Below are 14889 nucleotides of genomic sequence, written 5' to 3'. Positions count from 1 at the left end.
ATTATAAACGTCTATTTATAGTTTATAAATGCTGTTTGTTGCTCTTGTTGTTTGGGGCCCAAAAAAAAAAAAAAAAAAACGTAACAGTAACAGCTCTCGGTTCATTTTGAGCTCAGGGGTAGTATTTTGCATAACACTGGAACTGCAAAAGAAGCCATTTTTAATTTATACATTTTTAATTAACACTACTTGAATGTGGTAGGGTATGTGTAGGATTTTGTGTTTAAATTCTGTGAAAATCTGCATCTGTGGCTGCACATTTGGTAGGGCCTATACATAACCTATTGAACTGAACATAACTTAATGAACTGAAATAAAACCTTTAATTTGTTTTCCATTATCTAAAGTCATCTGTTGAAAGATCATCAAAACGATTATAATTTCAATCCATCCACACTGACCTATGAAAGGGATGGCAGTCAGGGAGTCCTGCTCCACAGGCGAGGGTGGTATGCCACCATTAGTCTGGTGCACAGAGTATTCTGACCGTGAGGGAACGACTGTGGCTGAAAGGGGTTCGGATGAATTCACAGGTAAAGCATAGTGTGGATGTCGCACACCATGAGGTGTCTTTCTGCCTGAGGGGGGCTTTTGTCTTAGCACCACCTCCTGAATCTGAATGGGCTCCTCAGCAAACTCACTGACCACTGAGTCTGCTCTAGCTGAGTCTTGGGGCTCTGCCGTGGGGGGAGTGACAAAGGATGCACTCTGCAATGGGCTGGTTTTTGGGGTGGGGGTCCAGCTATGTTGAGGTCCGGTGTAGGAAGGGTCCCTGAAGGAGTGAGAATGTTGCATAAGATGGCTGGACTTTTGGCAGAAGGAGGGGCTGTAGCTGCGGAAGCCCACTGTCTGATCATCTGCAGTTTGTGCAAGTGAACTTTTGATCTGAGCAGCTGGCTGCTGGTCATGGTTTAAGCCCTGAACAGAGGATGGCACTGTTGCAGAAATAATCCCGTGCTGATTGGGCAGACTTGGATGCTCCTCATTGCTGATTGGCTGACTGCTTTGATGAGGCCATGCTGGTCTTTCATAATGGGGAGTGATCAGAACAGATGCCTTTTCTTGAGTTTCCAGTGAAAGGTCATAACTCTGCTCATAGGAAGCATATGCAGCCAGCAGGTTCTCTGAAAAGGAATGGCTGGAGGTTTGACCCCACCTCCCCAGCCCATAGGAATTCGTACAAGGTGAGTGGTTGGCACCCATCGCTGCACTGTATTGGAGAAGGATGGTGTCCTGAGAGGCGCCTTGTGGCCACCCACTGTAAGACCTTCCTAGTGCCAGTCCCAGCTCACACACCCGGTCTTGAGAGATGCACCGGTGAGGATGGGACATGCCAAGGCCCGGCCGATCCGCTTGGCTGTAGTACCAATCCGACAGAACCCGGTGGCACAGCTCACTGCGGGCTTGGGGAAGACTGCCTTTCCTAGGGTGGGGGAGTGAGGCGGAGACGATAGCTGCATTGTGGTTGGCAAAGTGGAAGTCCAGTTGGCTCGTTGTTATACCCACTGAGGAAGAGGAGCGGGCGCGTTGGTGAGTCAGGTGTTGATGGGCACTCTGAGATCCTACGATGACCCCCGAGTTCAAGTTGTCAGGAAGACCATGGCTCTGGGTGGCAGAGGTGGGTTTGCTGCTTGAATAAGAGACCGAAGGAGGTTCAGGAAGGTTTTGGGCTTCTCCCGTGTATGGCTCATTCCCTCTCAAGTATGCATCTTGAGAATATGCCTGTAAGAGATGAAGAAAGAAAACAAGTTAACTGTGAATGAGATCGTACCTAAGAATGAAAGGCGAGTAGACATAATAATCGGGAAATAGAATTAAAAGACAGGTTTAGGCAACCACAGAAACCCCGTTTCAGTTTCTGTTTCCTAGGACTTTTAGTTTTCCCTGGTGTTACCTGTATTTTGTTCCTGTTTCCTTTGTCCCTGTTTCTATATTTTTTTCTATGGTTACTGTGTCTTTTTTAGTCTCTCAATTTCTTTTGTATTAAAGCCCTCAGTTTTATCAGTCATTTTGTCAGCCTTATCTTTGTGTTTGACAAAGCTTTTACATTCTCGCTCTGTGTTGGATTGCCTTCTTTGTTTTTGTTTTAATAAAAAGTGTTTAAGCTGCACTTAGATCCACCTTTTCTCTGCCTTGCCTGACCCGCTGTAACCTGTAGTACTTATGTATTAAATTAACCACAACTAATTTTATTTAAGAAGTTTCAAGAACTAAATATTTAATACAATACTACAATATATAATGGAGGAAAAAGCTATATGATTTCAGTTTACATCTTAATTTTATGCGTTCTTTAATATATATGTTTTAGACTTGATTATATTAACCCCTTAGCTGTCACCCCCCCTTTTGAGAATGTACATTAAAATGCACTATTCAAGCTTAAATGGTTGTAATTCAAGAATGCTTTGGAGTATAGACCTAAGTTTGGTCTTGTTTTAAAGGGGAAAAATAGCAGATTATTGCTGAAAGCACTTCAAAAAATTAAAGTATGAAAAAGTTATGGAAGTTTAAATTTACATTAAATCAAATATGATTTATTTAATATTTTTCTTTTATATAAAATATATATTTTACAAAATATGTTTTACAAAAAAATTACTATAAAATGAAAGCCATATATCTAACCAAGTTGTGTTCCAAATTTGAAGTTGATATCACAAAAATTGAAGTTCCCATGAGATTTTGTTTAGGCGTATTACCAAAAATAGCCACCGGGTGTCATTGAATTCCATTGAATTGAACTGTATGCATTCTAACATAACAAATTAATAAATTTCTGTCCAAATATCACTTCTGTCACTAAATATGGAACCTTGAGACTCAGACCTTTCTGACAATATGTTTTTTGTCAAGATTAGAACATATTTTTATCATAAATTATGAAACATAATTATGCCCAAAAGGGGAGGAGCCTGATAAAATAATTTAGAGTACCGTTTCTATGGTAACACAATGTCCAATTTCAAAACAGTTTTCACAGGATGAATTCTGAGATCGTAAGCTTTCAAATGATACCTAATTTATGATAACTACTAAAATATGTAATGTAATAAAAAAAGGCGATAAAAAATATAATATAATATTTTAGAGGATAATATATATGTTATACTTTTTAGAAGATAATATTATTTTATATTTTTTTATTGACAAATACTAGATTAAATGTTTTATTATGAACTTTTAGCATGAAAACCAAAGTTTCAATTATTAAAAGTGTGTGCATCGACTTTTTGTGACAAACGCCAGAAACGCCTGTTATGATGTAGATTTTTTGAGGTGCACTCTTGTCATAAATTCATCTATTACTGTTCCTGCATAAATTGTAACAAAAAACAATGCTGAAATATCTATTAAGGAGTCTTAGACCTTTCCAACAATATATAGTTTGTCATGATTAAATTAGGATTTAATTGTAATATAGTGACGTAAACTTAGGCGTCCCGTATACGGGACGGTGACCTATTAATAACAGTTTATTAATTTTAATACTTTTAATAGGGATGCACTGAAACCAATTTTTGATATTTGCAGATACCGAAATTTTATATTTAAAAAAAAATATTTGGTAGCGATACCACTGAAATGTAACCCAGTAGAGAAAATGGGTCATTTTCTCTCCTTTTTGCTGTATTTATATATATGCATTTTTATTTTGAAAAAACTTTTATTTTGAAAAGAGGAAATGTGATTCCCTCGCTCAAACTTAATTTTCCTGTTTTTCACGGTCAAGTTGGGTGATAATGACCTTTTGATTTGTTGGAAATGGTATTAGTCCCGCCTTCCAAGCTGCAGACCGGATCACTCACTAGTTTCCGGCCTTTTGCACGCGGGAAATGAGCGAGACAGGCTGTAGACGGTCCGAGCTAAAACTTTTGGGTCGTTTGTGAAGGAGCACGAGCTGGAGAGGCTGTGTTGTTGTTGGCTGTGTTGTTGTTGCCTTGCTGGTTCCTCACGATACCTCATCTTGTAAGTTCGTGCCATGTGAGAATTAGGAAAACATGCTAGAGCATGCTAAAATAAGCACGATGCTAACGCTAATTGCGAGTGCCGTTTTTTTGTTTTGAAAGCAATGTAAAAGCTATTTTTGGTTAAGACATGGATCATACCAAATGCTATTTTAGTTCATAACAATATTGAGAAGCACTTTTAGTTATTTTTGTACTATTTTTGGTCCAATGTAATTATTATTTTGAGGTTGATTGTACATTTTGATGGTTTATCATATTAAAGTGTACAGTAATTCTACTGTAATGCTAAACCCAGTAGCACAGATAAGGTTTTACTGATAGAAATGTTGATATTTGAAGGAGATTATCTGAATTCATTAGTGTAATTCATTTCATGATGTACAGAAATTTCAAATTTGTTTAAAAATGAATATGCTAATTGGTTAAAAATATTTAATCATAATGTTATGGTTGAATAATATAAAAAAGATATTTGAGTTAAAAACATGCATGTAAAACATTACTGTATATTTGTAGTATGGTAATACGAGAAAAGATAAACAAAGCTATAGCAATTGAGAAGAGATAGGATAACAGACTTTTATTTAGCTGTAAACAATAATACCATTATTGTTGTGCAGGCTAGTATTACATGGTTAAGAAAACCCTGGATGGATTTCCTGGATTCTCTCCGGATGGAGATGGCGAGCCTGTGCCCAGAACTGGATTGAACTTCGAAGAACCACTTTTTCCCACCGTGCCGAGTGGTAACGCCTTAAAACACCACTTTTAAGGAAAAAAGGAACTGAACTATAAAGACAATTGACTTGACTTATAACATACGAAAGACAAACTGAGCTCAATGGGACTGGGGATATTTTTTTGTGTTGCATATGCCGGCTATGCTTATTGTAAAATATTGTTTATTTTGAACTGCTTTTATTTCTATTTGTTTACTAAATAATACTTTTTCTTACTTACTCTTTGCCTCCAGCCATTTCATTGCACATTCACCGTAGTTCCTATGGTAATCCTGCTGTACCTAGCAACTGGTCTATACTTTTAATTTCGCCTTACCAATTTAACATGAGTCAAGGGTTACAATAAGTTTTGGCAGCCAGCCAGGAGCCCTTTTTCTTTCATTTCCTCACGTTATTTCTACCCTATAACGTACCTAAGATGGAGATTATTGAGAATGAATCCGTAAAAGTTCCAAATTCGGTGATTGTGAGTGAAATAGCTGGAGACGAGCAGCTTGATGAAGTGATTGAGTTCCTAAAACAATATGGGTCTATTTCAAGAGTCCTGAAAATGAATGACAGTAAATCTGAGTTTTTCCGGAGTGTTATTGTTGAGTACAGCTCAGGTCTCGCTGTTGAATCACTTGATCCATTACCTCGTACCCATGTATCCGATAGTGGCGCTAGCTATAGGATACAATCTCTTGCCGGTGTTTACACAGAACATGTTGGTAATGACACTACCAAGTCATATCTCACTGAAATCCAATACCTAGCTAAGATGAGTGGCAGGGATTATGTAGATGTCCTAAAAGACATGATGTCACAGATTGCTAAATCAATCAAAGAACCAGGAACTGAACAAACTGAGACAAATAACTCCACTGAATCTTCCTTGGTTGAGTCTCAGCCTAGTGTCCGAAGTGCACAACAAACCAACCAGACAAATAACCCTGCGAGTAGCCCAACTAATACGACGCCCACCATTTCTGCACCTGATTTAAATCCACCAGAAGTGCAGCGCATGGTAGTTGAGCACATTGTAAAAAGAGAAGACTATTCTGTACAACAGTTTTCACAAAAACTACGAGTTTTTTCTGGCAAAGAACCCCGACCAATTTACGAGCCAGATTATGACACTTGGCGCTCCAGTGTAGAACTTATAATGACTGACCCTTCAATGTCCAAACCGCAACAATCACGCAGAATCATTGAGTCTCTCTTACCCCCGGCAGCTGATGTAGTTAAGCACTTGAACACCAACAGCTCACCGTCAGAGTACCTGCATCTGTTAGATTCTGCCTTTGGAACAGTTCAAGATGGCGGAGAGCTTTATGCCAAGTTTCTTGACACCTTTCAAAACACCGGTGAAAAAGCGTCGTCTTACTTACAGCGCCTTCATGTAGCTTTGACTCACACTGTAAAGCGTGGTGGTGTTTCGAACAAGGACTTTGACAGACTTCTTGTCACACAGTTCTGTCGAGGTTGTTGGGACGATTCCCTGTTAACCCTCTGAGGTCGAGAAACGCGCCGACGCGTTTTGCTGGATTTTTTTCACATAGCAGCAACATAAACTTAAATTACTCCGTCATTTATGGTTATACAGAAAAAAGAAATATAAAAAAATAATCTGTGATATTTCTACTTTTGTATGTGTCCACTTACAATCAAATCAAAACATTGTGCTTTTGTAAAATAAAGAAAATAAACAGGGTGTGCGTTCTGCCTCTCCGTCGCGGTGAACTTTTTTTTCTTGAGCACGTCTATAAACTGAAACAAAACTCAGCGAATACTTCTCACTCATTTATGAGCCATATACCTTTATACACATTTAAGTGTGTACTTTTAAATGATCGGATTCAAACTGAAAACAAATATTCTCTGTTTAAGTAATTTGTATAAAACCAACAGGATGTCCAGTATCTCAAACGCTTGCTAATTACTTTTTAATTCGACACGCCCACTCGTGCAAAAGAGATTCACATGCAAATCTCCACATGGAACGCGAACGCCCTCGTTACCTCAAACACAAAACACCAAAACACTTCACAAGTCTCTGCTTTTCGTCGAGTTTGGAAGACACGTCTGAGCTTACATTGGATTTACCTAAGAAGAAGAAGAACGCGATTTGAAGACAAGAAAGATGTAAGGTAAGAAATTCTTACTTATTAGTTTATGGTATTGTTGCATAAACTTCACATTGCAGTTGAACTGTTGCTAGATTTATGGTGAATATTATACTATTTAGACCCGTGTTTACTGTTAAATACTGTTTGTGGATATCTGCTCAAACATAGATATGTATAACCATAATGTTTAATATTTTGGAGTGCGATGGCGTTTGAATGTATCATATTTTGGAGCGCGCTGTGGGTTTGAATGTATCATATTTTGGAGTGCGCTGTGGGTTTTAATGTATCATATTTTGGAGTGCGATTGCGTTTGAAAGGAAAAATGCACCAAACATTAGGCTTTATGTTTTTACTATTATCTCATTTCATATCATCATAACGAATGGAAACATTTGAAGTAACATATGATAATCAATATATTTTTCTCTAGCGTAGTTGTTCTTGAAATCTTTTGGAAGATTTAATTTATTGTTATTATTATTTTATGCAGCACTGCGTAGCCTATGCCTACAAGGCACAACAAACCTGGTGTTCATTATATATTGTTGGAAACGTGTGTGTGTGTGTGTGTATTCTGTGAATTTTAAAAAGAAATTTTAACCAGAAAAATCTAAAATCTATTCCCAAAATCGTGCAGCCCTATAGTTTCTCTTGATATCAGTATGTTCACAGTTTTTTTTTTGTTTTTGTTTTTTTCAGGGACCAGATGCAACTGAGTCCTGCTGACTTCAACATTCACATGAGTCTCTGTACATGAACATGGTAAAGTGAAAATCAAACACCTTGGAAATGAAAGGTATGTACAATGTTTTTAGGAATGGCACAAAGGTCTCTGTCTTTGGATCATTGTTTTCAATGTGCTCTTTTGTCATTTGTATTTTTGGATTGTGTTGTGTTGTAAATAAATCCAAACAATCTAAAAGCCATTCTTTTTTAAATCTCCTCATTCTTTGTGCAAGGTTGCTCTGAATGACAGGGCCTGATAGCTCCTAATAGGGCAGTTAGTGGAGTGTCTTTGTCTTTCTCAGGTGTTGAAGGCTTACATATTCATGAGATGATCACGCCTCTTCGCATATGGATTTGTCACAACAAAACACGTCTTAGAAATTTTAAATCAATATATTGTCTTATCTGAATGAGCAGTCAGGGTGATTTTCACATAGTTTTGGAGCAAATATTCTAGGCTATGTCATACAATCAGTATGGGTTTCATGGCCTTATTTCAGTGAGAATTTTTTTTTGTATTTTCACAAACCACGCATAAATGTCATTATCTCAAAACTACAAACTTTTACATATATGCTGCTGATATATTATTGTAGCAGAGTTTGTGCTGAATACAGTGTAATTAGACTTTAGCCATGAAAATGTCACTAGTAACAGAAAAAAACACAAATGTCAGAGCATGTCAGAACACCTCCAGGGCCCAGAAAACAGCTCAGACCTCAGAGGGTTAACTGCACTCCAGTTAAAGCAAAAGCGAACAAATCCTCCAACCTTTCCTGATCTGCTTTTTTCGTTACGTGCTGAAGAAGATCAGAATGCTGCCAAAAGCATGCGCATGAGACAACATTTAAGCAGTATAAAAAAAAAGCGACGTCCAACTTGCAAATTGCGACGTGCTGCTCAGAAGGAAATGATAATGCAAATACCTTAAGCTCAATCAAATAACTCTCAAAACAAGTTGCGGAAATCCAAAGTCAACTAGTAAAACTCGCTGCAAAACCAAAAGCTCAGACCTCAAGAAGTGCACTCAACTCAAAACAAAAAGAGAAACCAAAGCTGGAAAAAGTAACCAAGGAACCTGAACGAACAAGTAAAACTCAAAGTTCCGCTCCCAGAGCATGGTACTGTTTCCAATGTGGAGAAGATGGCCACATCAAACCCAACTGTGAAAACGAACCAAACCCAGGCCGAGTTGCTGAAAAGCGCAAATTGCTTAAAGAGAAACAGAAGAAATGGGAAGCTGACAACCCCTCAGCCGCTAAAGAACAGTTCAACTAAAAACAGTCTCTATTGCGGGGCAAATGGGGACTGTAGCCGGTCAAACGTGTCCCACTAAGCACAAGCAACGAGCTAACCTTAAGCAGTCGGTCACTAAGCCTCAAAAGTACAGTCTACCAAAAGGGTTAGTTGGCTCTAAATGCACAGCTGTGGTTAACATTTCTGACGTTAGTGTTAATTGTCTTCTTGACTCAGGGTCACAAGTGACTACTGTCACTGAGTCATTTTACAAACAGAACTTTCCAGATCAAGACCTTAACCCACTCTATGACCTGTTAGAAGTAGAGGGCGCCGCAGGTCAGCCCGTTCCTTATTTGGGTTATATAGAGATGTGCGTTACATTTCCAAAAGACTTCTTAGATGAAGAGATTGACATACCAACCTTAGCTCTCGTCGTTCCAGACACTCACCCTAACAGTCAGACACCAGTGTTAGTGGGGACAAATACCCTTGATGTTCTTTATGAAAAGTATTTAGACATCAAGACTCCTGATTACTTACCTTATCCTTATGGGTTTAGAGCACTGTTAAAAACTCTTGAACTAAGACATGCACACAACAAAGACGGGAACATCGGGTTAGTTACCTTGTCAGCCAAGACAGCAGCAGTAGTTCCAGCGAGGCAAACTGCAGTGTTAGAGGGATCTGCTAACGTTCACTGCACTTCCACCGACACCTATGCTATAGTTGAACACCCCTCTCAGTCTTCCTTACCTGGGGGCCTTTGTGTCAAGACTTGCTTGATAACTCTCCCATCGCGAGCGCCACACAAAGTGCCTGTGATGATCACAAACGAAACAGAACAAGATGTCACAATTCCGTTTTCCTGTGTCATCGCAGAGCTTGGATCTTCCCACTTTATCCTGTCCCAGCACAATGTCATCAGTGCAAATGAGTCCACCGAAAACAAAACACAGTTAAAGGTATAGCGGAGGATGTTTTACTTCCTGGTGGGTAGTCTAAACTATTGGTCCTCCTAATTGTCAATCATTCTGGTGAATCAATCAAACTTTTCAAAAAGTGGAGAGGGCGGGTCTTATCTAAAATTTGGAAAGATCCTCCGCTATACCTTTAAGTTTCAATTTCAGTGACTCACCGATCTCACAGGAGTGGAAAGAGAGAATAACTAAGCAACTCGCTGACATCCCGGAAGTATTTGCTTTTCATGATCTTGACTTTGGGTGCACGGGTAAAGTGAAGCACTCTATCAAACTTCATGATTCAACTCCCTTTAAGCACTGTGCACGCCCTATCCACCCTCAAGATCTTGAGGCAGTGCGCAAACACCTCCAAGAACTGCTCGCTGCAGGTGTAATAAGAGAGTCCCAGTCATCCTACTCGTCTCCCATTGTTGTAGTGAGAAAGCGAAACAACGATGTGCGTCTATGTATAGACTTCCGCAAACTGAATTTGCAAACACGAAAAGACTCTTACGCCCTTCCAAATTTAGAAGAGACGTTCTCAGCGCTTTCAGGATCGAAGTGGTTTACAGTCCTCGATCTTAAGTCTGGGTATTACCAGATTGAGGTCGAAGAAGCAGACAAAGAAAAGACAGCGTTTGTAACACCACTTGGATTTTGGGAGTTCAACCGCATGCCGCAGGGCATAACCAACGCCCCGAGCACCTTCCAGCGGCTCATGGAGCGCTGCGTCGGCGAAATGAACTTACAGGAGGTGCTAGTTTTTCTAGATGATCTCATCATCTTTTCGGACAGTTTAGAAGAACACGAGTGACGACTCATGCGGGTACTTCACCGTCTTAAAGAGTATGGACTTAAGTTATCGCCGGAAAAATGTAAATTTTTTCAAACTACTGTCCGGTACCTTGGCCATATAATCTCCGAAAGCGGCGTCGAGACAGATCCCGAAAAGATCCAGGCCCTCAAGACCTGGCCACGGCCTAAGAATCTCAAGGAACTGAGATCCTTTCTAGGGTTCTCAGGGTACTACAGACGCTTTATCAAAGGGTACTCGTCCATAGTACGCCCACTCAATGACCTCACACGTGGTTATCCGCCACTCTGCAAAAAGTCAAAGTCCAGAGACGCCGACCAGGCATACTTTGATCCCAAACTGCCATTTGAGAGCCGATGGACTACAGACTGTCAAAAAGCGTTCGATTCCATCATTGAAAAGCTAACATCAGCCCCTATCCTAGGCTTTGCAGACCCGAAGCTGCCTTACGTACTTCACACCGATGCCAGTACCACCGGCTTAGGTGCAGCACTATATCAGGAGCAGGAAGGTCAGCTTAGGGCCATAGCTTTTGCCAGTCGTGGGTTATCGAGAAGTGAGGCACGTTATCCAGCACACAAGTTGGAGTTTTTAGCACTCAAATGGTCAGTAACTGAAAAGTTTCACGATTATTTGTATGGCGGTCAATTTACGGTAGTTACAGATAGTAACCCGCTTACATACATTTTGACCTCTGCTAAATTAGATGCCACAAGCTACAGGTGGCTTGCAGCTTTATCCAACTATAACTTTAGGTTACAGTATAGAGCAGGCAAGCAAAACCTAGATGCAGATGGTTTATCTAGACGTCCACATGGCGAACTTGTAAATGATGTCCAGTCTAGGAAAGAGCAGGAGCGTGTAAGCCGATTTGTAGAGTGTCACCTAGCTAACAATGACAACACGGAGTTTGTAGGTAGTGATGTTGTCCAAGCAATCTGTCAAAACCACCTGGTTAAAATCAGAGATGACAGTCAAGATAGTGGTGTTACGCTTGTAGAATCACTTACCATTTCAACCGACGCGATACCAGACCTCTATCTTTCCGAAGAACTCTGTGGCTTACCTACCATTCCTGTTTTGTCCCAATCAGAACTGAGAGACAAACAAAGAGCAGACTCGACGATTAGACAAGTCCTTGAGCAAATCGAACATGGTCAAACACCTCCACCAACAGCGAGAAAAGAACTCCCAGATCTCCCTCTCTTGCTCAGGGAACTCAATCGATTGGAGATTCACAATGAGGTGTTGTACAGAAAGAGACAAGATGGAGACAAAGTGACCCACCAGCTCATTCTTCCTGAGGAGCTCAGAGCTCCTGTGCTCCAAAGTTTGCACAATGAAATGGGCCACTTAGGAATTGACAGAACCCTTGATCTGGCCAGAACACGATTCTACTGGCCACGCATGGCAACAGATGTTGAGCAAAAAGTAAAAAAATGTGATCGCTGCATACGAAGAAAGAGTCCTCCTGAAAAAGCAGCTAGCCTGGTCAACATAACAACAACCCGACCTTTGGAGCTAGTTTGCATGGACTTTCCCAGTTTGGAACCAGACAGCAGCAATACTAGTAACATCCTAGTAATGACAGATCATTTTACTAAATTTGCTTTTGCATTGCCCACTCCAAATCAAAAGTCCAAAACGGTTGCCAGGTGCCTGTGGGACCAGTTCATCGTACACTACGGCATACCTGAGCGCCTGCACAGTGATCAGTGTCCTGATTTTGAGGCTAAACTGATAAAAGACCTATGTGAGATATCAGGCATAAAGAAAATAAGAACCACCCCATACCACCCTAGGAGTAACCCTACTGAAAGATTCAACAGAACTTTACTTAGTATGTTGGGAAACAAAAGTCCCACTGGAAAGACTATGTCATGCCGTTGGTACACGCGTATAACTGCACGCGTAGTGACGTAACAGGGTTTACTCCCTACGAATTAATGTTTGGCAGGAAACCCAGATTAGCAGTTGATCTTGCGTTCGGACTTCCTCTCAACAAAGACCAAAAAGTGACACACTTACAATATGTGGAAAGTCTCAAGAAACGAATTGAGGAAAGCTATAAGTTAGCTTCATACAACATTTACATTTACATTTACATTTAGTCATTTAGCAGACGCCTTTGTCCAAAGCGACTTACAAATTAGGACAAAATTCAGCGAGTCATCATAAAGAGGCAAAAGCAACAACAACGCAAGAAGTGCTCAAAATACGAAGTTCAGGTATTATTCAGAGTAGTATAAGCCTGATAAGTGATGTTTCAAAGGGAAAGGATTTTTTTTTTTTTTTTTTTTTTTTTTCTATAAGGTTAAGTGCTCACGGAAGAGATTGTTTTTCAGCTGTCTTTTGAATGTTGTCAGGGATTCTGCATTCCGGATGAGGGTGGGGAGAGCGTTCCACCAGCATGGAACTGTGAATGAGAATGTTCTGGAAAGTGATTTTGTGGCTTTCTGTGATGGAACCACGAGACGTCGCTCGTTGACCGATCGTAGGTGTCTGGTAGGGATGTAGACTCGTAGGAGTGAGTGAAAGTAGGAGGGAGCTGAGCCTGTGATAGTTCTGTAAGCAAGCGTCAGTGCCTTGAACTTGATGCGAGCAGCGAGAGGTAGCCAGTGCAGAGAGATGAACAGAGGAGTGACGTGGGCCCTCTTGGGCTCGTTGAAGACAAGACGAGCTGCAGCATTCTGGATCATCTGTAGGGGTTTGGTTGCACATGCTGGAAGTCCAGCCAGAAGAGCATTGCAGTAGTCAAGCCTGGAGATGACCAGGGCCTGGACGATAAGTTGTGTTGCATGCTCAGTTAGGAAAGGCCTGATTTTCCTGATGTTGTGCAGTGCAAACCTGCATGATCGAGCTGTCTTTGAAATGTGATCTGTGAAGGTCAGCTGGTCATCAAACGTTACTCCAAGATTTCTGACCGATCTTGATGGGGTGATTAATGATGACTCTAGCTGGATGGTGAAGTCGTGCTGTAGAGACGGATTGGCAGGGAGGACGAGAAGCTCAGTCTTTGCCAGGTTGAGCTGCAGGTGATGTTCCTTCATCCATGTGGAGATGTCCGCCAGACAGCTTGAGACCCGTGCAGCTACTGTGGGATCATCTGGTTGAAAGGAGAGGAAGAGCTGCGTGTCATCAGCATAGCAGTGGTAGGAAAAACCGTGTGCCTGTATGATGTGTCCCAGTGATGTGGTGTAGATGGAGAAGAGGAGGGGACCAAGAACTGAACCCTGGGGAACACCTGTGGTCAGCTGATGTGCTCTGGATACCTCACCTCTCCATGCGACCTTGAAGGACCTACCTGTGAGATAGGACTCAAACCAGTGGAGTGAAGTTCCTGTGATGCCCAGTGATGAGAGGGTGGACATAAGGATCTGATGATTCACCGTGTCGAAGGCAGCAGACAGATCCAGGAGAATGAGGACTGAAGATTTGGAAACAGCTTTTGCGATCCGTAGGGCTTCTGTGACTGACAGTAATGCAGTCTCAGTTGAATGTCCTTTCTTGAAGCCAGATTGGTTGACATCCAGCTGGTTGTTTAGAGACAAGAAGGATATTAGTTGGTTGAAGACAGCTCTTTCAAGTGTCTTCGCAATGAATGGTAGGAGAGAGATAGGTCTGTAATTCTCTACAAATGATGTGTTTAGCGTGGGTTTTTTGAGCAGTGGAGTAACCCGAGCCTGCTTGAATGCTGTAGGGAAGGTGCCAGTATGGAGGGATGAGTTGATGATGTGTGTGAGTGATGGTAGAAGTGTGGGAGAGATGGCTTGTAGAAGGTGTGAGGGGATGGGGTCAAGCGGGCAGGTGGTAGGGTGACTGGAGAGGAGAAGTGTAGATACTTCTTCCTCGGTTAGCGAAGAAAAGGAGGACAGAGGGGTATTGGCATTTGTACAATGCACAAAAAGTGGCAGACAAGAACAAGGCCAGGTTTGACCGCAAAATCACAGTTTCCGAACTTGAACCTGGGGATAGGGTTTTAGTTAAGAATGTGCGGCTGCGTGGTAAGAATAAGCTTGCTGATAAATGGGAGAAGGACATCCATGTAGTAGTCAAACGTGCAGGTAACTTACCCGTTTATACTGTTAAACCTGAGTCAAAGCAAGGTCCCTCACGGACTTTACACAGAGACCTTTTGCTTTCCTGCAGTTTCCTCCCTGTTGCCACAGCAGATGCACCTGAGCCAGAGCCAATTCGCCGTCCTAAGACACGTCAAACTACTGCCACAGAAAGCAAGAATGAAGAGTTAAATGAACTTGACAATGAACTGTACGAACTGATTCCATGGGTTGAGGATTCCACATCTGAAGATGTAACCAGATTGTACAT

The 14889-nt window shown here is 41.2% G+C and overlaps 1 protein-coding gene across 7 annotated transcripts in view; it reads right to left on the bottom strand.

Annotated features, from left to right (window-relative positions):
* arhgap23b (Rho GTPase activating protein 23b) overlaps nt 1-14889 on the bottom strand; it is a 551994-nt gene that overhangs the window by 193770 nt on the left and 343335 nt on the right. For all 7 annotated transcript variants that reach the window (XM_082152677.1, XM_082152678.1, XM_082152673.1 and 4 more), the window contains one exon: nt 402-1722. In XM_082152677.1, the coding sequence (XP_082008803.1) occupies nt 402-1722 (1321 nt within the window). The remainder of the gene's footprint in view (nt 1-401; nt 1723-14889) is intronic.

This window comes from Leuciscus leuciscus, assembly GCF_965113295.1.
Source record: "Leuciscus leuciscus genome assembly, chromosome: 21".
Classification (NCBI taxonomy): domain Eukaryota; kingdom Metazoa; phylum Chordata; class Actinopteri; order Cypriniformes; family Leuciscidae; genus Leuciscus; species Leuciscus leuciscus.
The sequence above is the reverse complement of the archived record's forward strand: the minus strand, read 5'-3'. Positions and strand labels throughout refer to the sequence as shown.